Genomic DNA, 22185 nt, shown 5'->3' with positions numbered 1-22185 from the left:
CTATGAAGTCTCCATCCCCAAGATATTTAAACTGGAACCACTCTGCAGCTCTTGAAGAGCCAAAACCAGCAAAGTGAAAGTGGTTGAATAGCTTTGTCCAGCTAAACCAGACAAACTGTGTTTATGCTTCTTGAAAAAGTGAAATGCATAAACACAAAGGAGGGTGCAGCAATAGCCCTGAAAGTAGCACAGTCAATGTAATTTTGTCCAAGTACAGAGCTCATACTCACTCCCTCCCTGCACTGTTCAGCAGAATTACATAGCTTTAAGTAAGATCCATTCTACAGCTTGTTTACTTCCCTCATCCCAGAGGCTGCAAAGTTTACAAGTGATGACATTACTCTGCCTGGAAAGAAAATTAAATTTATTTTTAAAAACCCCAAAAGCAAACCAAATCCCCTCTACTGAAACTGCCTCATTTCATAGCCCATGTGCCTCAGAGTAGCTCTGGGAAAGTCCTCTTCCCTTAACCTCACATACCCCTTCACCCATGGCAAGGCTGGGAAGGTGATGGAAAGTGCCAAGTGTTAAGGTGCTGAGAAGCTCTTGATGTTTCTCATCTCTCAAGTGCTGTTGGCCTGTTCCTGCTCAAAGAGAGCCATAGCTAAATGTGAGCGGGATGCAAGTCCTTCCAAGTTACTGAGCACACAGCGGTGGTACAGCTCCTCACTGAGCCGGGGATTGCAGCTTCTCAGTGTATATTTCTGCACTAGCCCCGGCTCCACAGCCCTGAACAGGTGCAGGCCAGAATAGTGGAGGAAGACATCAAATACCTCCATGCTCTCCAGCACCTCATCTCGGTCCAGGATATCGGCTGCGAGCTTGGTACGTGCTGTCATATAGTCAGAATTATAAAAGCAGGCCTCAGCAAAGGAATGTCTGTCAAAATGCCCATCTCTCAGGAAGTCAGTGTTGGAAGATGCTGTCTGCTCACCACGGTACACCAGTGCAGGGTTGAACTCCTGGAAATGCACAGGGAAGAAGACCTGCCAATTGCTGATGGTATTCATGCGGCAGCGGTTCAGAAACTCCATGTTGATCTCTGTCCAAACGCTGGCCAAGAAAAACAGTGTGTCCACAGGGTGCTTCTTTGAGACTATATCCATGAGCTTCACCTGTGATGGCACCTCTGTTTTAACACTAATCCACGGGATTTTAACTTCTGCATAGCGTTTCTCTAGCTCTCCTACCATGGCTTTGACTCCAGCAAAAACATCCACCTGACCAACTCTCTGAGCATCGTAGGGATGGTAGATAAAAAGCAAAGTCAGCAAGGCATTATCATGCGTGTCCAGTGTGTTCATAGCAAACATATCCAGGAAGTTTGCTACAAAATCCAGGTCCTGCACTGTCAAGGGAAGCACCAATTGCACCCGTGTGGCCTCAGTCACATATGGCATAGGAATAATTTCCACCTTACTTAAGGGTCGTACCAAGCTCACTCTCTTGGCCAGAACATGACTGTGACCCTTCTGGGTGGCAGCCTCCAGGAGCAGGTCCAGGGTGTATTCCATGCCCCGTGTGGGGTCAAAGCGCCGGTAGCCATTCAGCAGCTGCCGCTTGCTGAAGCGGAGCAGGGGCTGATAGAGACTGTTCAGCTGCTCCACTGCAGACTCGATGATTTCACTGACATCTGCCTTACTGGCTCCAGAAAGCTCACACTTTGGGGAGCCATCAGGACAGGAGAAGAGGTGCTGTTCCGTGAAGTAGTCCCAGCTGATCACCTCAAAACGGGACTTTGGAAGGAATGGAGCATTAATGCCCACAGGCCAGGTCACACCTGCCTCACCTGCAGGGGTCAGTGCTGTCAGGTTCCTGATCTGCATCTGTGCAAAGAGAGAGCACAAACTGATGGCCACTATGTTCTCAAAGAGGTCTAGGCCAGCTCCTCCCCAGACCCACTTCACCACCTACAGTTGTACATGGGTAGTGTCACACCAGGAGTTTGGGGTAACGTGGTATCAGATGTGCCGTTTCTGAGACAAGGGACTAGAGCCTGTGTCTGACTGACAGGTGCCCACAAACAGAAGCAATGATGTTCCTCCAGTGTGCTGAAAATTAAGGAAATCTGTTTGGTCAAGGAGTTTTTGCAGGTAACCCTCACCACATACCTGGAGGTCCTGGATCTCCTGATAGACTCTGTCCAGCTGGATCCTGCTGAACTGCTTGTGCAGCCGGTACATCAGGGTCATGTCAGAAACAGGGTGCACAGCAAGAGCTGCTTGGAACTCCTCTTCTTCTTCCTTCTCCAGTTCAGTATTCTTGGCCAGTTCGTAAGTGTGATAATGCTGGCCCTGAAGCAGACAAAAGCCAGAAAGACTGGCATGGAACTTGAGTTCACAGAGCAGCCTTTCCTCACCCCAGACACACATCTGCCCCTCTTTCCATACTGACTGTAGTATCCAGGAAAAAAAAAAGGTAAGTTGTCCCTCCCACCCTGCACTGCATTCCCACTTGCATCTCAGTACCAACACACCCTTTATCCTGCCTTCAAAAAACCTGTGAATCAGCCCTGCTAGTAAGAAAATTAAACCCCGTGTGTGCTCTCTCCCTCAACATCCCACTTGTGATTCTGGGCCTCCCCCTCAGTGCTGCCATAGCACAGAGCCCTTCCTTCCTCTGCAACTCACAGGTTTTTTCCACAAAAAAGCTACTTGGCTATGCAGTAGAGAACAAGTAAGATTCCAGGCTTTTTAAGGCCCAGCTAACACAAAACCTGAGCAGGGAGGTAGTACCTGGAGCTGGGAAACACAAGTAATGCCAAGGAAATCAATGATGCAACGACCCAGCCACTCGTCTGGGCGCACACTGAGGATCTCATTGCGACAGCTGTCCAGGTGTGGGTGGAGCTTAAGCAAGAGGCTACGGGACAGCAGGTAGCCAAAGCCCCCGTGACAGTAACGGGCCTGTTCATCTCCCCCGATGAACTCCTCCGCTCGCCCCAGGTACACATCTTGGTTAATACTCAGGTGTGTCACCAGAGCCTTGACCTGTTCAGCTTGGGCATAGGTGTCATCCTGCATGATGTAGAACCAGTCATAGTCAGAACCAAAATGTTGATGGATATAGTTCATGGTCTCATACATGAGCCAAATGGGCCTCTCGTCACCATGGGCCACCAGCACCATGCCATGGGGCACCTTGGCACTGCGCAGCCCGGTGAAGTACAGCAGGCGTGGGAAGTGGTGGGCCACTGTCTTGTTCACTGCCACTGCCAATGTGTTCAGTGTGGCCTTGGAGGTCAGCACAGCCACAAACAGTCTCTCATGGAATCCCAATTCTGTCTGGATGTAGCGAGTTCTGTAAAGGAAGTACATACTTACATGACAAACAGCTGGAGGAGAAAAAAAAAAATCAAAGAATGATGGTAACTTGGGATAAGTCTTTAACAGCTGGAATCTACACAGAGCGAAAAAGTCAAGCCTAGTCATAGAGCTTTAAGAGAAGACTCACTAGTGAAAATCCCATTTTGTGAAAACACTTTCTTCCTTCAAGGCAGCTACAATCTCATGTTATCTATCTGAGCCAAAAAACTGTGCCAGTGCAATTAAAATTAAAATACCACAGAGCTAACTATTTGGAGCTTAGTACACAGGGCAGCTTAGCAGGTATGCTCAATAAAAACACAAGAAAGATTGTTGAGGAGTCTCCCAGTGCTGGTGGCTGAGGTGTGATGGGGTGCACCAGCTGCACATGGGGCCTGGCTACTGGGAGATCACTGAAGCACCAGGCCATGAGCCAGCAATGGGTGGTGATCTTTGGCCTCACAAACAGCACAAAGCCCTGCAGGACCCAATGAACAATGAGAAGACTCCAGACCAAAAACCACCACTGCACCAAGAAGCACATGAGGAAACATATCAAGAGAATACAGAGACTGTGAGGGTACAAAAATCCAGGACTCCCCTTGTTCAGGATCCCTCTGCAGAGGCACCACCCTGAGCTGTTATGATATTGCTGCACCACAGGTGAAATACTTAGAAAAACCAAAGGGACTCTGCTACAGGAAACCTGGGGCCAAGGAAACTTGTCTGGCAGTATGAGCATGGTGTGTGGAAGGAGCCGAGCAAGGCACCTCTTGGATCACCAGAGCTGTAGCTGCAAAGGAGACTTGGTCCCAGCACAGACAGCCTAGGGCAGTGGCAGTGTGATCACCAGAGCGGTTCCTGGATGGTCAGGCAGGAAAATCTTGTTAACACATACACATGATCAAAATTTTCCTAATGAATAGACCAACTATACTAAATTTTGAAGAGTAATTTAACATGTTCTATTAAACATGAGTAACAAAACAACCACAGAATCCCAGAATGGTTTGGAGTGGAAGAGACCTTTAACATCACTTTAACATCATCTAGTTCCAACATCCTGCCACAGGTAGAGACATCTTCCACTAGACCAGGTTGCTCCAAACCCTGTCAAACCTGGCCTTGGACACTTCCAGGGATGGGGCAGCCACAGCTTCTCTGGATAACCTGTGCCAATGCTTTGCCATCTTCGCAGAAAAGACTTTCTTCCTAATATCTGATCTAAACCAACTTGCCTTCAGTTTGAAATCATTTCCCCTGTCCTGTCATTCTTCCTTCTTGTTAAACAGTCTCTCTCCATCTTTCTTGGTTGCTCCCTTTCCAGTACTGTAAAGCTGCAGCTAGATCATCGTAAAGCTTCTTTTCTCCAGACTGAACAATTCAAATTCTCTCAGCCTTTCCTCCACTCATCTAATCATCTTGGTGGCTTTCTCTAGATTCACTCCAACAAGCTGATGTATTTTTTGTGTTGACGACCCCAGGGATGGATGCAGCATTGCAGGTGGGGTCTCCCCTGAGCAGGGCAGAATCACCCTCCCTGTACTGAGAAGACGTTCTCACTTTTCTTGGGCAATTTTGCTGCCTTTTTCCCCCTCAGGTTAATTTCCTGAACACATCTCTTGCACCCCTTAAGGTAACAATCTTGGCCATTACCTTGGTGTACCACACTCTTACTACACAAGTTCTCAAAGAGCAAATTTCAGCTTGAACCTGTTCACTCACACGAAGATTTAGAACTTCCCAGGAGAATATTCTGCTTGAAGGAAATCCAGGTCAGAAAAAACACAACTCACCTGAGCACTTTTTTGTAAGGCTTGTTGGGATCTCTGTAATACGGTACAATCCGGGGCCTGAAGTCCTCGTGGCCCGGGCCCGGCCTCCCCTCCGCTGCCTCGGGCGGAGCCCCACGGGCGGGCGGCGCGGGCGGGCCCGGTGCCAGACAACGTTCCTCGGCTGCCCCGTGGCTCCAGGAGGCGCGCAGGAGGCTCAGGCTGCAGCCCAGAGACAGCCCGAGCAGGAGAGGCAGCGCGGGCCGCAGCGCGCTCAGGACCGCGCCCAGGCGCATCGCGACAGCTACGGCCAGGCCGAGCTCACGGGGCGGCCGCAGGACATGGCGGGTGCGGGGCGCTCGGGCGGCAGCGGTCCCGCGGGACGGCGGCCCCGGGGCTCCGTTACCCGCAGGACGGTGACAGGATAGAGGACGGGCCGGAGTTCCGGGACGAGGGCGCGGGGAGTGACGGCGGCTTCAGCCCGGCCGCGTTCCGCCGCTGCCACCTCACCTGCCACATCGCCCCGCGCGCTTCCACTTCCGCTCCGCTCTCGATGGTGCCTGACGGCCGCTCTAGCCCGCGCCGCCGCCGCCGCCTCTATGGTAGCTGCAGGGCCGGGGCCGGGCCGGCGCGCGGTATGCCGGGAGGCGCGGCGGTCGTGCAGACTGCGCTCCCCAGGGCCGCGCGCCGCCCGGCGGCGGTGACGCTCCGCGCTGCGATTGGCCAGTGCGCCGAGGGGGCGGGGCGCGCGCACGCGGTCGCGGCGGGGCTGTTGCGACAGAAGGAAAGCGCGAGCGGCCGGTGCGGGCGGGCCCGGGGAGCCGAGAGCGGGGAGCAGCGGGGCAGGGCCGGGGTGGGCGGCGCGGCGCGGGCAGCCCAGCAGGCGGGCGGGAACCCTCGGTAGGAGCCGGCGGCACCGTGTGCTCCGGGCCGGGGCGGACGGCCCGCGGGGCCGCCGGGGCGGGGAACAGAGGCGGGGCGACCCGGGCCGGGCCGGATCGGCGCGGCCTAACGGCGCCTGTCGCCCCCTCTGGCGTAGCTCCCACCCGCGCCATGCCCTCCGACTTGGCCAAGAAGAAGGCAGCCAAGAAGAAGGAGGCGGCCAAGGCCCGGCAGCGGCCGCGCCGGGTCCCGGACGAGAACGGTGATGCCGGGACGGAGCCTCAGGAAGTCCGGCCCCCGGAGGCCAACGGCACAGTGCTGCCAGGTGAGAGGGTGGCCGGTCCTGTGTCTGCCCCCCAGGGCGGAGGGGCCTGGCCGGCGCCGTGACGGGCTGGACCGTTTGCGCTCGGCTGAGTCCCGGTTTACGAGTCGCGACATAGATGTTCTGATGAAACACCTTGGACACGGGTTGTGCGGAACCGGGCGGCCGCAGTAGTTGCCGTCGGGACCGCTCTGCCTGAGGCAGCAGGACACCCGCGGGCTCTGCGTGGGCCGTGTGCGTGAAGGATGCCCATGGCCCTCGCTTGAGGCATAGCTGTGTGAAGATGAAGGGGGCTGATGGTGTTTTCCTCCCCTCAGACAGACATCTTGTCTGTATCTTCTGCTACGTGATGCCCAGAGCTGTTTGAGGGTTTTTGGGTTTTCGTTTCGTTTGCAGTTTTCCTGCCTGCTGCAGAAAGTATTGTAGCGTCCGAATTAATTCTTACTGCTATTTGCTCTAACTCTCTGCTCAGCTGTTTTCTCAGAGCCGTACCTGTTTTGCAGAAACTAAAAGTCTGCCTCTAAAAGAGTTTTTGTGCCTGTTGGTCCTAAAAGCAGTGGGGCAGGTGACACTTACAGAGTGAGAGTTTATTTTGGGGTCCTCCTTTAGCGCACCTGGCAGGCCGCAGGGTTGTTCCAGGCTCAGCCCGCGGCGCGCTGTGCCCTGGGCAGTCGGTGCGGGGCCCGGAGCCCCGGGGGGCGGAAGGGCCGCTGCTGACGGGGGTCCTGTGAGCGCTGGGGCGGGCGGGCGGCCGCGGTGCGCTGTGAGCCGCCCAATCGCCGGCCTCCGCCGGGGAATATTTGCATACCGCTTCCCTATTGGTGCAGCCCGGAGCGGCGGGCGGGCCGGGGTCCGGGCGGGTCTCCGGGAGAGGTCCCGCTTCCCCGGCGGGGCGGGCAGGCTCCTCAGGGACCGGCCTCGGCCCCGCTTCCCCCGGCGGGGCGGGCAGGCTCCTCAGGGACCGGCCTCGGCCCCGCTTCCCCCGGCGGGGCGGGCAGGCTCCTCAGGGACCGGCCCCGGCCCCGCTTCCCCCGGCGGGGCGGGCAGGCTCCTCAGGGACCGGCCCCGGCCCCGCTTCCCCCGGCGGGGCGGGCAGGCTCCTCAGGGACCGGCCCCGCTTCCCCCGGCGAGGCGGGCAGGCTCCTCAGGGATCGGCCCCGGCCCCAGCAAAGCTCAGGACTCTCTGGACAGCACTCTCGGGCACAGGGTGGGATGTTTGCGGTGTCTGTGCAGAGCCGGGACTTGGACTCGATGATCGATGTGGGTCCCTTCTGGCTCAGGAGATCATGTGGTTCTATGTGGGTCGATACCGGCAGATTTCTTACTGAGATGTTTATGCATCAGTGTGATACTCCCTTTCCCATTTTTGCTCGCCTGTTTTATTATTTGTTGTCACTGCTCTGTGGCATTGCCCAAACGGGTCCTGTATCAGTGCCAGTGACATTTTTTGCTCCTTGGCTAAGGCACATTTGCCATGGTGTTAATAGTGATTTTGCCAGGAGTGCTGGATGCTGACAACCAGGGTGTCATTCCACACTGGCATAATCTGAAATCAGGTCTGCCTGCCAAGATCCCCAGTGCCATTGGCTGCTTCAAAGGGCGGCATCTCTCACTGAGGAGTGTAGTTGGCCTGTGACAGAAGGTCAGCATGACGGGAAGGTTGGTGGTGAGGCTCTGGTACAGGCGGCCTGGAGAAGCTGTGGCTGTCCCATTCCTAGAAGTGTCCAAGGCCAGGTTGGACAGGGTTTGGAGCAATCTGCTCTAGCAGAAGATGTCCCTGGCCGTGGCAGCAGGTTGGAATTAAATGCTCTAGAAGATGTAACTCAAACCATTCTAGGATTCTGTGATTTGCTTTTACTGTAGTAGGAAATGAAGAGGGGAACATGCAGATGAACATTGTAGCTTCTCAGAAAGTTAGTAGGGACTGTTTCAATGCTGCTGCTGTTTCTCTATTCTCAGCTTTCCCTCCATTTATTTTCTAGTCAGTTTGTTTTCTGGCCAAGCCTTTTCTTAAGCTTGTAGGCAATGTTTTTATGCTCTCTAGTCCTTCCTGCAGGGGGAGTTAGTCCCATCACATTTGGAAAACGGCTCGCTGTTCTGGCTGCTCACTTAGTTCTGATGGTCTTGTTTTATTTAGATGACACTTAGATATTTTGCTGGTGGAAATTCTCTCTAGACCATATATATCCAACCGCCCAGCTGAAAAGCTGAGTGTCATTGCACTTGGGTATCCTCAACTCTACTGTAGTAATGGGAGTTGTTTTTGTGGTCCTGGGTGTTTTGGTGCAGGGGCTTATGGCTTCCCTCATGTTTGTAAATCAGTAACACTTCTGGTGTTCTCTACACGTAGAGGTGGATGCTCTAACAAAGGAGCTGGAGGACTTTGAGTTAAAGAAAGCTGCTGCCCGAGCTGTGACAGGAGTGCTGGCCTCCCACCCCAACAGCACTGATGTGCATATCATCAACCTCTCACTGACCTTTCATGGCCAGGAGCTGCTGAGTGACACCAAACTGGAGCTGAACTCTGGGAGACGCTATGGCCTGATTGGACTCAATGGGATTGGTAAGCTGACGGGAGGCAACATGTTTCTGTGGAACTCGGTAAAGGTGTCATGCTGCTGAGAAGCTGGGCAAGTGCAGGTGGGAAGTGCTGGAAACCAGGAGGGCTGTTAGACTGATATGGCTGGGACCCAGCAGTTTCTGTTCTCCCATATCTCCACCCAGGAAGGGGAATTACTAGGATTGCTGATAGAAGTGTGAGATTGCATTCTAGATTTGAACTGTGCTTTTGATCTTGTTTCTGTGGAGAGCTGGGTGAGATGTGTGGGATCTGTCAATCTTCCTGAATCCTGTTTGCCCGTGTAGAGTCAGTAAACCCAATGCTGATGGTGTTGGTCAAAGAACTTGTACTGTATGGAGTAGAAAATGTGTGGTTCGGCCTGACTAGGAGAGCAACTGTACAGTCCCTGGAGAAAGTGACGCTACATTGAGAGATGGACAATATGGGTGTGATGGGAGAAGTACTAGTAAGAGGGACCATGTAGTTTAAGTTTCAGGAAAATCCAGGTTGTTTAGGGATGAGTGCATTACTCTCCTCTGTGTCAGAAGCCTTCAGAATCTGGGATCCTGATACCAGCTGTCAGACCTGGCTAGACAGCAGAAAGTACAACAGAGATAAAGTTCCCCAATTCGGGGCAATGGCTGAAGTACAGTTGTTTCCAAAAAGCTTCTTCATGTCTCAGTCCTGTTACTGGAGTGGTGAGCCTTAGCTAGGAGGCTGGCCTGTTCTAGCAAGGCAGTGCACTAGGGCAGCAGACTGTGCCTTCAGTTCTTCTGGCCTCTTGGGGAAAAAAATTCCCCAGGATTTTCTGAGGTTGGAAAAGGAAGGAATTGCAGTGGGATTTGAGTGTATCTTATCTGTTTCACTGTGACATTGTATCTCACTGAATCCAGGAATTAATTGTGATTTTCTGCACACAGGGAAATCCATGCTTTTGTCAGCTATTGGGAAGCGAGAAGTGCCTATCCCAGAGCACATTGACATCTATCACCTGACCCGAGAGATGCCTCCCAGTGACAAGACCCCTCTGCAGTGTGTGATGGAGGTGGATACAGAGAGGGCCATGCTGGAGCGAGAAGCGGAACGTTTAGCTCATGAAGATGGTAAAGCTTCTCAGAGTCCCAAGGGACATTTCCTCCATTTCATTCCCTACCAAAGAAAATTTGGGTTGTCTGGGGAAGTTCTCACATGTTGTGGTACCTGTTTCCCCCAGCTGCCCTACTAATGGGTACGGATGACACTTCTTTGAATGAATTATTCCATGTGGCAGCTTAAGCACTTTCTCAGGCTTGGATATGGAGAGGGCCAAATAGGGGTAAAGCTGAGGGACTGTGAGGTTTCCCAGCTGTGCAGCAGTGCAGCTGAGAGCCCTTTGTAGGCACAAGTGCTGACCAGCAGGCTCTCTTTCAGCGGAATGTGAGAAACTCCTGGAGTTATATGAACGCCTGGAGGAGCTGGATGCTGATAAGGCAGAAGCACGGGCCTCACGTATCCTTCATGGCTTGGGGTTCACGCCATCCATGCAGAGGAAGAAGCTGAAGGACTTTAGTGGTGGCTGGCGAATGAGGGTGGCTCTTGCTAGGTGAGTGGAATAGTGTCACCTGCCTCCTGTGAGAATGTGTGCCTGCTCAAGACTGCAGAGCCACAGACAGTTCTAAGAACTCAGAGCAGAGTTGAGAGGCTTTGGGTTACCTACACTTACCTGGTGCTGTCATCTCCCCTGTCCTTGCAGAGCGCTTTTCATTCGGCCTTTCATGCTGCTGCTTGATGAGCCCACAAACCACCTTGACCTGGATGCCTGTGTGTGGTTGGAGGAAGAGCTGAAAACGTAAGCATGGAGGAGTTCGCTGTTTCTGTGGGTTGTGCTTTTCTGCTTTTCAACATGTGAGCAATGAACATCTTGTCAGCATGTAGGCAAGTCCTGCAGGAGTAACTGTGTAGCTCTTGCGGGTGCATAGCTGTGTTCCAGTACCAGTGACACTGTCTGCTTGCTGCTGTGTCAGATTCTTTGATGCAAGGGTGAATAATTCAATTCCCTGTCTCCCTGGCACTGAAGAAATGAGACATGTTGGTTTGTACTCCCAGGTTAAAGGTGCTTCCTTGAAAGCCAGGACCAGGCAGCCTGTGTTACCAGCATTGCTTACTGTACCAGTAGTGTGAGATTTCCAGACCTGGCTCCCAGCTCCTTTTCCTGCCCACCATTTCTCTGTTTGCACAGAACTGTAGTATTTGAGTGTGTTGGTTTCATCTTTTGCTAGCGTGTGAGGTGACTGGTTTTCATAACAAAGGTAAAATATTAAGGCGTAAGGTAAAAAGCTTAGGAACAGTTAGGAAGCTCAGGTTATGGCGTGTGCATTAAAAGAACTGTATTGTGAGATGGGCTTTGCCTTTGCAGAGGTTTTTCCATTAGCTCTGTCAGTTGAATCTTTTGCATCCTTGCTTTATAAGTGAGGTACTTTAGAAAAGAACTTTGAACTTCTTTTGGGGAGGCTTTAACACTTTGTTGTATAGATTTGGAGCGGAGCCAGATGCAGTGTGTGTAACGGATGGAAATCTGTACTGAGAGGAAAGTAAGCAGCAAGGGTTGAAGCTTCTTAGAAATGTGATGCCAGTGGAGTCAGCTGCATCAGTGACACAAGTCACCTGCACACAGGCAGCCAGCTCTGGGCTTTTTGTGATAACAGACAATGTAATGGTGCAGGGTGTTTTACTACAGTGAAAATTTTTGCCAGGATTTACTCACTGCAGTTGGTTGTAGCTGCTTCACTGCCGATTTCCCAGAGTATGCATATAAAGCCTTTGTCACTATCAGAGCCAATGAACAGGATTTCTTTTCCTAATTTAGTGTCTAATTAAACTTATGCGGTACCACAGGTTCAAGCGGATCCTTGTGCTGATATCCCATTCCCAGGATTTCCTGAATGGTGTCTGCACCAACATCATCCACATGCACAACCGCAAACTCAAGTACTACACAGTGAGTAAACAGAGCCCCATGTAACCAGTAGAAACAGGGGCTGTTCTCTGGGCACATCTGATGTTCCATGCTCTCTTTCCAGGGAAATTATGATCAGTATGTAAAGACACGCTTAGAACTAGAAGAAAATCAAATGAAGCGATTCCACTGGGAGCAAGATCAGATCGCTCATATGAAGGTACCTACCTAGCTGCATGAGCACCTTCCTACGCTTTTAGTGGGTGTCCCTTCCCCTTGTCAACCTTATGACTGTGACTTTTGGCTAACTCTTTTTCTGCAGAATTACATTGCACGATTTGGCCATGGCAGTGCGAAGCTGGCTAGACAAGCTCAGAGCAAGGAGAAGACCCTTCAAAAAATGATGGCTTCTGGCTTGACAGAGAGAGTTGTGAATGATAAGGTAGGATCAGACATGGGGTTGCATCTAGAGATCTGTATTTGAAACATGGACTACAGGAGTAGAAGGGTCTTCATCAGACAGCAGGAATGGCTGACAGAGCTGGTAGCAAGAGCAAGATACCCTTCCTGATGCCAAGGATCCCTGTACTCAGCACAGAGTAATGCTGAAAAATGAGAAGAGGAGGAATTTTCTAGGGGAGGGAAGTGGAGTTGTCATATAAATAAGGCTGTTTTGCAGATACAGAAATCAGAAAGGAATGCCTAAGGCTCATAGGAGATAGGAGAGGATTCTCAGTGCCGCTTTTATTTGTGTAGAGTACAAACCCTTTGTTTCAAAGGGAAAGAAATGGGGATTTGTTAGCCAGCAGATGAGCTTGAAAGCAGCTCATCAGAATAACTATGAGTGAGTTACAAGAAGGGCTTACAAAAAGTCAGTCTGGTGCCTTGGTCTGCAGCTGATGTTGGTAGAGAGATATGGTTATACTGGAATGACTGGGCTGTTGTGTGTTCCGGGCTGTCTCACAGGTGGATATTCTGTGTTAACAGACTTTATCATTCTACTTTCCGTCCTGTGGGAAAATTCCCCCTCCTGTCATCATGGTGCAGAATGTCAGTTTCAGATACACCAAGGATGGGGTAAGTATGGGAGTATGCATACAGAGATCACTTGTATTTCCTGCATTGTTTGGGATTGGGAGACTTTTGGTTGAGTTTCCTGAGGGGGCTGCAGTATACGACTAATGGAGCAAAGTTCTTGGCAGTGCTAATGCTAGGCCTGCTGGGGACAGAGATTACAGCTTCAGTGGAGAGGTTCTGGAGAGTACTGAAAAGGCATAATGTTTTATGGTGTTTGTGGTTTGCAGCCATGGATCTATAATAATCTGGAGTTTGGGATTGACCTGGATACTCGTGTAGCTCTTGTTGGACCCAATGGAGCTGGAAAGTCAACACTGCTGAAACTGCTCACAGGAGAGGTTTGTTCCATACATTGTCTACCCTGCTGTGGGCCTTTACTTTCGGGAGAGTCTTCAACAAATTGCTCTTGTTTGCTAGAATACCCTGGTCAGGCCATAGAAGTCCTATGGCCTTGTTGAAACATAGGTCTTTTTTTCTCATATTACCTGTTCAGACTGCCTCCCCTGTGCCAGGCTGGAGATGGCTGGATTCTGTATTTTCAGTATACTGCAAGAGGAGAGATTTCCTGGTGAAATGATTTTATCTTCCCCTTCTAGCTGCTGCCCACAGATGGGATGATTCGCAAGCACTCGCATGTGAAGATCGGTAGATATCACCAGGTACTCCCTACAGCAGCCCCTAGGGACAGGAAACACTGAGGAAAAAGCCATTGGGAATGAGGAACCTTGCCCCTCTAGTTCTGCTTCTAAGGCCTCTCCCACTGCTGCCTTTCTGTGTCTGGAGATGGGGGAAGGAACTGTTCCATGGAATGGTCTCCAGCTCATGTTCTTACCCTGCAAAGAGGTTGGCTGTGGTCCTTTCTGCTCAGTCTCCCACCTGCTATGGCAGATCTGATTGCCTTGTGTCTGGTGGTAGACAAGCCTCCTATTCTGAAGTTAGTAGTCTTGTTCCTGAAATGGAAATTATTCCCTGCTAGTTCAGCACAGAGGCTATCCTGTGGGTGGGATTATTGGCTGATGTGTTCTGCTGCTCACCTGGTAGCAGAGGGCTGCAGGGGGGGCAGTGCTTATGGCCATGAAGCGGTTGGCCTGCACAGACTGAAGCTGACTTCTCTTCTCTGTCAGCACTTGCAAGAGCAGTTGGACTTAGACCTCTCGCCCCTGGAGTACATGCTGAAATGCTACCCAGAAATCAAGGAGAAGGAGGAGATGAGGAAAATCATTGGCAGATATGGTCTGACAGGGAAACAGCAGGTGCGTATAAGCTGTTGAGTTGCGCTTTGTTCATTAGGGGAGTAGAGGTTCTGTGTTTTCTGTTACTTTACTGGTACCTGACAGTGTGATAAAGTATGCAGCATGGCACACTGCAGCATCAAAATGCTTTTTCCATCTCTGACTTTGAAACAGGAGAAAAAAAATAACTCGCTGGTCATTGGAAGTTTCTTTGGATCACAGCAATGTGTGGGTTGGAAGGGACTGGTTGGTTGGACCCCCTCAGACTCCAGGTGAAAAGAAAGCAAGTTCTGTTATAGTGCTAGACCTGAGCAAGTTTTAATTACAATTTGAAGTATTTTGCTTCTCTCCTATTTCCAAGAGGAATATCAGGCAGAAGTGCTAGAAGATTCTCTTCTGTTTGTAGAGTCCACTTGGTTCAGACAAGAGAGTGGGCTCACCTACAGTGCTCTAAGTCCAAGCATGACTTGCTCCTATACGAGACGCATCCCGTGTGTGACAGTTGTCCGCATCGCTGCAGTTCAGTGTTGATTTTTACATTGGTTTTGCCCACTGCAGAAGTTGAGAGTTGTTTGATTGTTGCGTCAGTGAATACAAGGCAATTAATTGTCCTTACACACCTTTGGCACAAGCTGGGCCTTGCTGTGTACAGTCCTTGAGAAGCCCCTGGAATTCCCTTCTTCCGTAGGTGGGAGAAGGTTAGTGTAGGTATAAGGCTGACTGAACATTTGCCTTCTTGTGTCATGGAGCAGCTGGGAGCCCAAGGTGAGACCCAAATGGTTTGGGTCAGGGTGGCAGGCTGTCCGGTCACTGCAGAGCTGCAAGCCATGTGTGTGTTGGGCAGGTGAGCCCCATCAGGAACCTCTCTGATGGGCAGAAGTGCCGTGTGTGCTTTGCCTGGCTGGCCTGGCAGAACCCTCACATGCTCTTCCTGGATGAGCCCACCAACCACCTGGACATAGAAACCATAGATGCACTGGCAGATGCTATCAATGAGTTTGAAGGAGGAATGATGCTTGTCAGCCATGACTTCAGACTCATCCAGCAGGTAAGGACAGCTGTGAGTTTTATCAGAGCCCCTTTTTGACATTTTAGTAATTAAAACAAGGTGTTTTCAACTGACTGGCTCTTACTTGTGCCAGAAAGATGGGTGAGTGAAAAAAAAGAATCATAATTCCCTTTCTGTGTTAAACAATTACTGAGGTGGCCCAGGAAAACTTTAGCTACTTAAAATACAATAAAAACCACCACAAATATCAAGTGTTGATCTATCAGCTATAGCTTTGCCTGCAAGTTCAGGTATGATTTTATTTTTCACTGCGATAGATACAAGTAGTTCAGGTCAAGAACTACTTTTGTTTCAATTACCAATTTAGCAAGAAAGTCTTTTCATCTTAGTCCATGAACAAAATCAGAAGTATAGAGGGGCCTCGGATTTTCAGTTCTAAAAATCTTGTATAAATTATGCAGAAAACACCAGGGAAAATGTTCCCCTCTAGATACTTGTCTAGTATCTATCTGGTAGTCTAAATGTTATCAAACTTTTCTTGCCAGATCTTCTATTTCAGATAGTAGTTTTTAGTTAACTTTATAATTTTGGTAAGATTATCAAATTTTGTACTGCAGACCTCTCTCCTCCTTGTCTGCCTCCTCTTCCTCCTTGTGTGTTTGCTCTCAGGTGGCACAGGAGATCTGGGTCTGTGAGAAGCAGACAATCACCAAGTGGCAAGGGGACATCCTTGCCTACAAGGAGCATCTCAAGTCGAAGCTGGTGGATGAGGACCCACAGCTCACCAAACGGACCCACAACGTGTGAGCTGAGAGCCTCCAGCCCGTTCTCCGTGGGGCTGGCGGTGGCCACGCGACTCGCCTGCCCGCTAGCAGGAGGGGAACTGCTGCTCCCTCTGGCTGTGTTCTAGGATTGCTGCAATACTGCTTCCCTTCGACTTGCCTTGCACCTCTATGTCTGGACAGAGCTGTTCTCTCCTGATCTGGCTACGTTTGGGCAACTCTTCCCTTATTTAGACAATGTCCCATCTGAGCCAGGCCTTGGAATCTATTGGCTTGGGGTCACAACGGTGGCCGTCGAGGTGTCCAAGCTGCAGTGATACACAAGTGGAAACCCCAGCCCAGCTTCTCCTGCCTTTTCCTTCCCAATTTCTGCTTCAGTTTAGATTCTTCACTTCAAACTCCTCTGGCCTTGGTTTGTTTTTAACTATTATTTAACAGTGTAATTAACAGATCTGCCCGAGAATCCATCAGTCAATAAAGAGAGAAAAACAAACTTGTCTTGTTTGTGAGCCATGGTAGTTGTGCTGAGCTTTGAGTGAGATCAGCCCTTCCTGCTAAATGTGCAGTTCCTCAGTACAACCAAAGCTGTGGCTGGAATCTAAGAGCTGTGAAGTGGTGAGTACTGAGCTGTGAAGGCAGTGAGCAGGGTCCTCACACCTGGGGCACCTCTGCTGAGCCAGACTGACCACTGCATTTCCAGTGAGTCACAGAAAAAGCCACAAATGCTTCTGTTGTAGGCAGTGACAGACACAACTTTAAAGTGTTCTGAAGATCAGTGTTAGAGACAGAACATACATCTATGGAACACCAGTGTGTGTTCTCACCAACACAGTGGCTCAGGTGTGGCATTTTGCTTCACCTCGATTTGTCTAATGAGACTCAATAATGTAGGAATTTTGGACTATGAATTAGTTCCTTGTTCCTTGCAGGTTTAGCTAAAGACTAATCAACTGAAGTTTCTTTTATTTTTGTTCTCAGTAACAGATTTTTGGAAAAGTTGGTGTTCAAACCTCACCCTGAGCCACAGAAACTTGAATAAAATACATGTTTAATTTACTATACTAAAGAGAAAGGTAGGTAGCAAATGGAACTTAATAGCGTTTTTTGATCATGAGTCACCATTTTAATGACTTCTGACACATGAGAGTGGCAGCACTGGTCACAGGAAAGGTTCATGTAGCCCAGCAGCCCATCCAGCAGCACAAGTTGCTGGGTGAATGGGAGGACAGGACAAACAAATGACTTGTGCTCCCATGCAGTGCATTCTTTGTTGCCAACTCACTGGCTGACTTTTTGAGGAGTATTTCCTTCTTTTCCTTTCCCAAAGGGCCCATCCAAGTTGTGACTGCTGCTGTGGAAGCACTGAGTGTCATCCATAGGACAAATGTCACAACACAAGCTGCTTCCAGTACATCAAGTACAACCTTCAGGTTTTTCACTGATTCTAGCAGTGATCTGAGAGGAGAAAAATAATATGTTTTCTGGGGAAATAATGCAATTAGTATAAGTGCTTCCAAGCTAGTTCTGCAAGAAAGGTCTAGATGGCAGTAAATGCCACTTGGATGAATATCTCACAGTGGAGGACTTGGAAGTTATCAGGTAGAGCAAGGGAGTGAAAACTGACAGGAAAGTGATAACGTGGAAGACTGATGGGTCACAAGTTAAACAATAATAGATGAACACACGTCTGTTTGATCTAGGTTGTAGGAAGTAGTGTTGGTGAGTTGGAAAAGGTGAAGTAGCTCAGAATGGTGGGGTCAGAGTCCTGACTGAAGCAAGAGCTATTTGTCCTATGCCTCTTCCTTAGCAAAGATTTGGCAACAATCCGTTTTCACTACATTACAGATACGGGGGTAATAAACACAGGATGCAATCTTACACTGAGTTCTTTGGGAATGGTAAATCCTGAGAATGGCCTGTGGACACTGGGATGAGAACCAGCACAATGGGCAGTAGTTGGAGTGGTGTTGTAGCTCATGGAGCCAAGAAGAGCACTGTTACCTTTCTGCTGCTGCAGAGAGGAACTTTTCAGATGCAGCCACGTCTCTGATGTATGAACAAGAACCACAAATACATGTTTAAAGCAAAAGCAGCTGTAGCTGCACTAGGGGTCACAGTGGGTGAGGATTTGTGAAATGGAATCTATAAATGTGCTTTATCAGCCTTGATTTAACCTCGATTTGTTCTGTGGTGACAGTTTGTTGGGCTGTGCTGAAGCAGCTGTGGCAGACAGATGTCCTGGATCACTGATCTCAGGGACAGCCACAAGCTGGGGCTTTCAGCTGAGAATTTTCTGGTTTTGCAGAAAAGCAAAACTATCAATAAATTACAAGAATTGCTCCTTAGTTGCTGGGATGGTAATTTCTGTAAAAGAAGTGACCCAGCACCTGCACAGTCATACTTGCCTGTTATCCAAAAGGAAAGTTGGCTCTAACACAGCCACAACCAGAAGTGGCAGGTGCAGGCTTGTGGAATTCCCCTTGTGTGTGTGCTGCAAGTAGATCCATACACCACAAGCCAGCAGCAGGATAAGTCAGGCCCAGCACACAGCAGCGTGTACAGCCTCTAGCACATGCAGACCAGGGAAGCAGATGGTAATTCTCCAAACCTGAGAGTTCAAAGCTGACTGTACTGTTCAGTGGACGAGCTTCCACCCTTGGTGCCTAAAGGCTCCCTGTGTCTAATGCTGAGTGACCAGTTGCTGCTCCTTCACCAGTGGGCTCCCTTCCAGCTAAATAGTTTTTTTTTTAGAAAAGACAGCTGTGTGTTTATCACTGTGTAAAGCTGTGTATCACAAACAGGGTGGCAGCGGGGGCAGGACACAACAGCCCCCAGCTCCTTCAGCACAAGAGTCCCTGCCTGGGTGCTGGGACCTGGGACCAAGATAACACATCTCCCATTACAAGGAGGGTGGTGGAATGTCCCTCAGAGGGGGAGGGACTGTACTGTTCCCTGTACTGTTCCTAGACAACACACGGCCCCTTACAAAGCACAGGTGGTGATATCCCCTGCTACTCACTCCCAGTATTAGTCACTCCTGTTTCAAGAAAATGCCACTACCACATAGCTTCACAAGCCCATTCTCCTTCACAAATACACTGACCTGGCCATTCCAGCCTGTACTGCCTGATCATTAATGTTTCAGTTTCTGGGAGCAAGAATCTCGCTGTGTCACTGGCCCCCCTTGCCACTGTGACAATTGTTTGCAGTAGGGGAGGGTGATCAGGTGCCTCCCCATGAGCACAGGCTGAGAATAAAACAATTCAGCGAAACGCTGTGGGCTGCACAAGCAGTAGCAGAATCACTGATTGATGAGTAGGTCTCCCAAGCTCACTCTTTGGAAGATATGATTTGCTCAGGGTGTGCCAGTACGATGTGTGTACCTGAGCAGGAGACTCCACGTGGGAGCACAGAGACCCCAGTGTGTTCCACCACCAAACAAGCATACTGGCGTCCCCTTCTATGAAATGGCTGTAGTGGTGTCCACTGAAAGACTTCCTTTTCTCTCCAAAGCACAGAAAACTTCTGTTCACATCTCTGATGTGTTGCTCCATGTTTTTCCTGGCTAAGCCTAAATCCTGTGTCACATTTACCCCCATTAGCGTAATCAATGGTTTCCAAGACAGATCAAATCCACACTTCGTGTGTCAGCCCTCCACTGCGTGCCCCCTGACATTCTAGGCTCTGTTGCATGCAGCAGGTGGGATCCCAAGAGCAGACTGAGTAGCAGGGGAAGTTTGGCTGGTAGGGTTTTGTTTACAGTGCTTACAGATGCCATTGTTTCATCTCTGGACCAATGTTTCCTACAGTTACTGGGTTTCCTCTGGTGGTATTACCTGTTCCATAGCACAGATGTGACTCCATTTGATTCTGGAGTACCTAGAGTACTCCAGTCCACAGCCTTCCACCAAAGAAAGATCCCTCCCTTCACCAAACCCCTTTTGGACTCAGGAATGGCTCTTCTCTGGTAATTCAGTCCCCTGTAAATCAGATGCTTTTGCTCTTGCCCTTCTTTGCCCAGGTTACACTCAAACTTCTCAGGTCTGAAAGTTTAGCTGCATCTGTCACTTCCAAGCTCCTCTCAGGCCAGCTGCTTTTCGTTTAGTGCAAAGTGGAACAATCAGCCACAGGTGTGTACTTGTCCTGCTCCTTGGGGACCACAACTGAGGCAGGTTGGGTTCTGCTGCCTGTGCTATATAAACAGCCCCACAGCACTTGCTGGTTGCTCTGTTGGAGGTTAGGATGAGCTCAGAACTTCTGAAGAGAGATGGTGATCCTGCTGCTTCTGGGGAAAAAAGATCTAAGAGGAAGCCTAAGAGAAAGGAAGTGTTTTCAGTCTACATTTACAAAGTACTGAAGCAGGTGAGTAAATGTTTCTTTTCTGCTAGAAGCTGCTTTGTATATAATGTAACTTTTCACCTGTTGTGTCTTAACACCATAAAGAGTAAGGAAGAAAAATCTGAGTTTCTAGAGAGATGGGGAAAGAAATGAAGTCTAAGTGTGGGTACAGGAGAACCTCAGCTGAAGCCTAGAAGTTGAGGGGGTGGACTGTAGTGGTAGTAGAGATGGATCTAGAGTAGAAAATATTACCTGGAGGGAACATGCTCTGGTGCTTAGCTCTGACTGAAGAAATAATTTCATGGAAGTCAGTATAGTAGAAACAGCTGCTTCTGGCCCTGTGAGTAGGTGTCTGGTGATTTTTGATGAAGAGGTGAGAGCATTTTTGGAAGTGTCCATGTGTTTTCTAGGCCACAGTTGTCAGCACGAGCCTGTAGCTAGGACTTGGAGACTGATTTCCACCCCTCCCAGCCACGTTTTTCATGGGCATTGTGGGGAGGCTTCTGCCAGTGTGATGTCAAAGCTCCTGTAGCATTATGAGAGCCTGTCCTGAGTTTAAAGTGGCCCATGATTTGAAACCCTTAAAGGGTGGCAGTTACAGGTACTTTTGGAGTTAGAGTGCCCTGTCTGGGATGGGGAATGGGTCTCCCATTCCTTACAGGGTGATGAATATGTGAGATTGAGACAATGTTTGGTTACCATCTGGCAGGTGCACCCTGACCTCGCCATCTCCTCCAAGGCCATGAGCATCATGAACTCCTTTGTCAATGACATGTTTGAGCACCTGGCCTTGGAGGCCTCACGCCTGGCCCAGTACAGCCACCGTGCCACCATCACCAGCCGGGAGGTGCAGACGGCAGTCAGGCTCCTGCTGCCCGGCGAGCTGGCCAAGCACGCCGTCTCCGAGGGCACCAAGGCCGTCAGCAAGTACACCAGCAGCAAGTGACCAACAGGGCCCCAGGGAAACCAGCCCAGGGCCAGCTCCTTCTCCTACAGGAGTTGGTATTTGGTCCTACTCAACAGAAAAAGCAAAATCTCCTGTTCCCTGCCTGCAAATAAAAAATGCATAGAAACGCAGAACGTGTCTTTAATCTTTGTATCACAAATTGTGAGGCAGTTTAAACTGTGGCCATGGGGATTGTTTGGTAGGGCTGGAAGAACAGCTGCTGTTTGAAAACCACCACATGCAACTAGAAGCAGGGACCACAGGGCATGCCTGGGGAAAGCTGGGGTTATTATGGGAAGCATATTGGGTTCTCTGAAGTTCTCCAAACTATGGCTTTCAGATTCTTGACTGCTAAAAACTTCTTCTACCTTTGACTTTCCTGCTGTTTTTCAACTGCTTCCTAACTGTGGTGGGTCTTTCTGCCCAAGTTATCAGTTTATGCTGGTCAGAGGAGATGCTAAATCTCCTTGGATCAATAGGATGAAGCTAGCACTGAGTAAAGGGTTTTTCTAAAATGTTTATAAACTATTTTCAAAGCTGTTGTTCTTTGATTGATTTGGTGTTTGTTTGTTTGTTTTGTCTGGTGGGCTGTGGGAATGAGGGTTTTTCCTTGTTAGCTGTTTTTGTTTTGGTTTTCTTGTTTGGTTTGGGATTTTTTGTTTTTTCATCTGGTGAAAACTTTCTCCTTTTCTGGGAGAGGTAGAACTGAAGCAAAATGAGCTTCACTGCCAGGAAAACCAAATGGTTTTCTTTCTATACATATGGCCATCATCTCTACTTGTTTCCAGAGTCTTTAAAGAGAGCTTTATCTTGCAGGGCTCTAAACGGGGCTAGGACTGGGTGTTGTATGTTCTGCCTTGGGCCATCATATTAATGACTGGCCCTCACTGCCTTTCCTTGTATCCCCAGGTGCTTCTCACAGGAGGGATCCAGGGCCCTGAAGGGAACATGAGCAAGTTCAGTCTGTCCATGTGAAGCCTTGGCAGCCTACAGGGCTGAGTGTTGTGCCGAGGGCCATGGCCCTG

General features: G+C 49.8%; 3 protein-coding genes across 10 annotated transcripts; 2 read left to right on the top strand and 1 right to left on the bottom strand.

The window, feature by feature from the left end:
- Positions 1-343: 343 nt before the first annotated feature.
- Positions 344-5678, bottom strand: CHPF2 (chondroitin polymerizing factor 2). 2 transcript variants are annotated; one of them, XM_023945694.2, is made up of 4 exons: positions 5102-5678; positions 2736-3300; positions 2112-2294; positions 344-1826 (listed from the first exon to the last, which is right to left on the bottom strand). In XM_023945694.2, the coding sequence occupies exons 1-4, from the start codon at positions 5371-5373 to the stop codon at positions 564-566; spliced, it is 2283 nt and encodes a 760-aa protein (XP_023801462.2). In that variant the 5' UTR covers positions 5374-5678; the 3' UTR covers positions 344-563. The 2 variants fall into 2 exon arrangements, with proteins under 2 accessions (XP_023801462.2, XP_023801461.1); XM_023945693.2 differs by having other exon boundaries at positions 2736-3334; positions 5102-5235.
- ABCF2 (ATP binding cassette subfamily F member 2) lies at positions 5321-16369 on the top strand. Of its 7 annotated transcripts, none has more exons than XR_015280304.1 (15): positions 5321-5679; positions 6117-6284; positions 8632-8844; positions 9762-9944; positions 10252-10423; positions 10574-10669; positions 11716-11818; positions 11901-11996; positions 12099-12218; positions 12764-12853; positions 13081-13191; positions 13450-13512; positions 13978-14106; positions 14838-15133; positions 15764-16369. XR_015280304.1 is itself a non-coding variant. In XM_086867683.1 (15 exons), exons 1-15 carry the CDS (start codon positions 5631-5633, stop codon positions 15899-15901), a joined length of 1935 nt encoding a protein of 644 aa, XP_086723809.1. In that variant the 5' UTR covers positions 5360-5630; the 3' UTR covers positions 15902-16369. The 7 variants fall into 7 exon arrangements, 3 of the variants coding, with proteins under 3 accessions (XP_086723809.1, XP_086723818.1, XP_086723831.1); XR_015280305.1 differs by having other exon boundaries at positions 14492-15133; XM_086867683.1 differs by having other exon boundaries at positions 5360-5679; positions 14930-15133.
- Positions 16370-20024: 3655 nt separating this feature from the next.
- On the top strand, positions 20025-21291 carry H2BK1 (H2B.K variant histone 1). The gene is made up of 2 exons (XM_023922105.2): positions 20025-20238; positions 20924-21291. Exons 1-2 carry the CDS (start codon positions 20119-20121, stop codon positions 21158-21160), a joined length of 357 nt encoding a protein of 118 aa, XP_023777873.1. The 5' UTR covers positions 20025-20118; the 3' UTR covers positions 21161-21291.
- Positions 21292-22185: the final 894 nt, after the last annotated feature.

This window comes from Cyanistes caeruleus, chromosome 1, assembly GCF_971803275.1.
Source record: "Cyanistes caeruleus chromosome 1, bCyaCae1.hap1.1, whole genome shotgun sequence".
NCBI classification, from domain to species: domain Eukaryota; kingdom Metazoa; phylum Chordata; class Aves; order Passeriformes; family Paridae; genus Cyanistes; species Cyanistes caeruleus.
The sequence above is the reverse complement of the archived record's forward strand: the minus strand, read 5'-3'. Positions and strand labels throughout refer to the sequence as shown.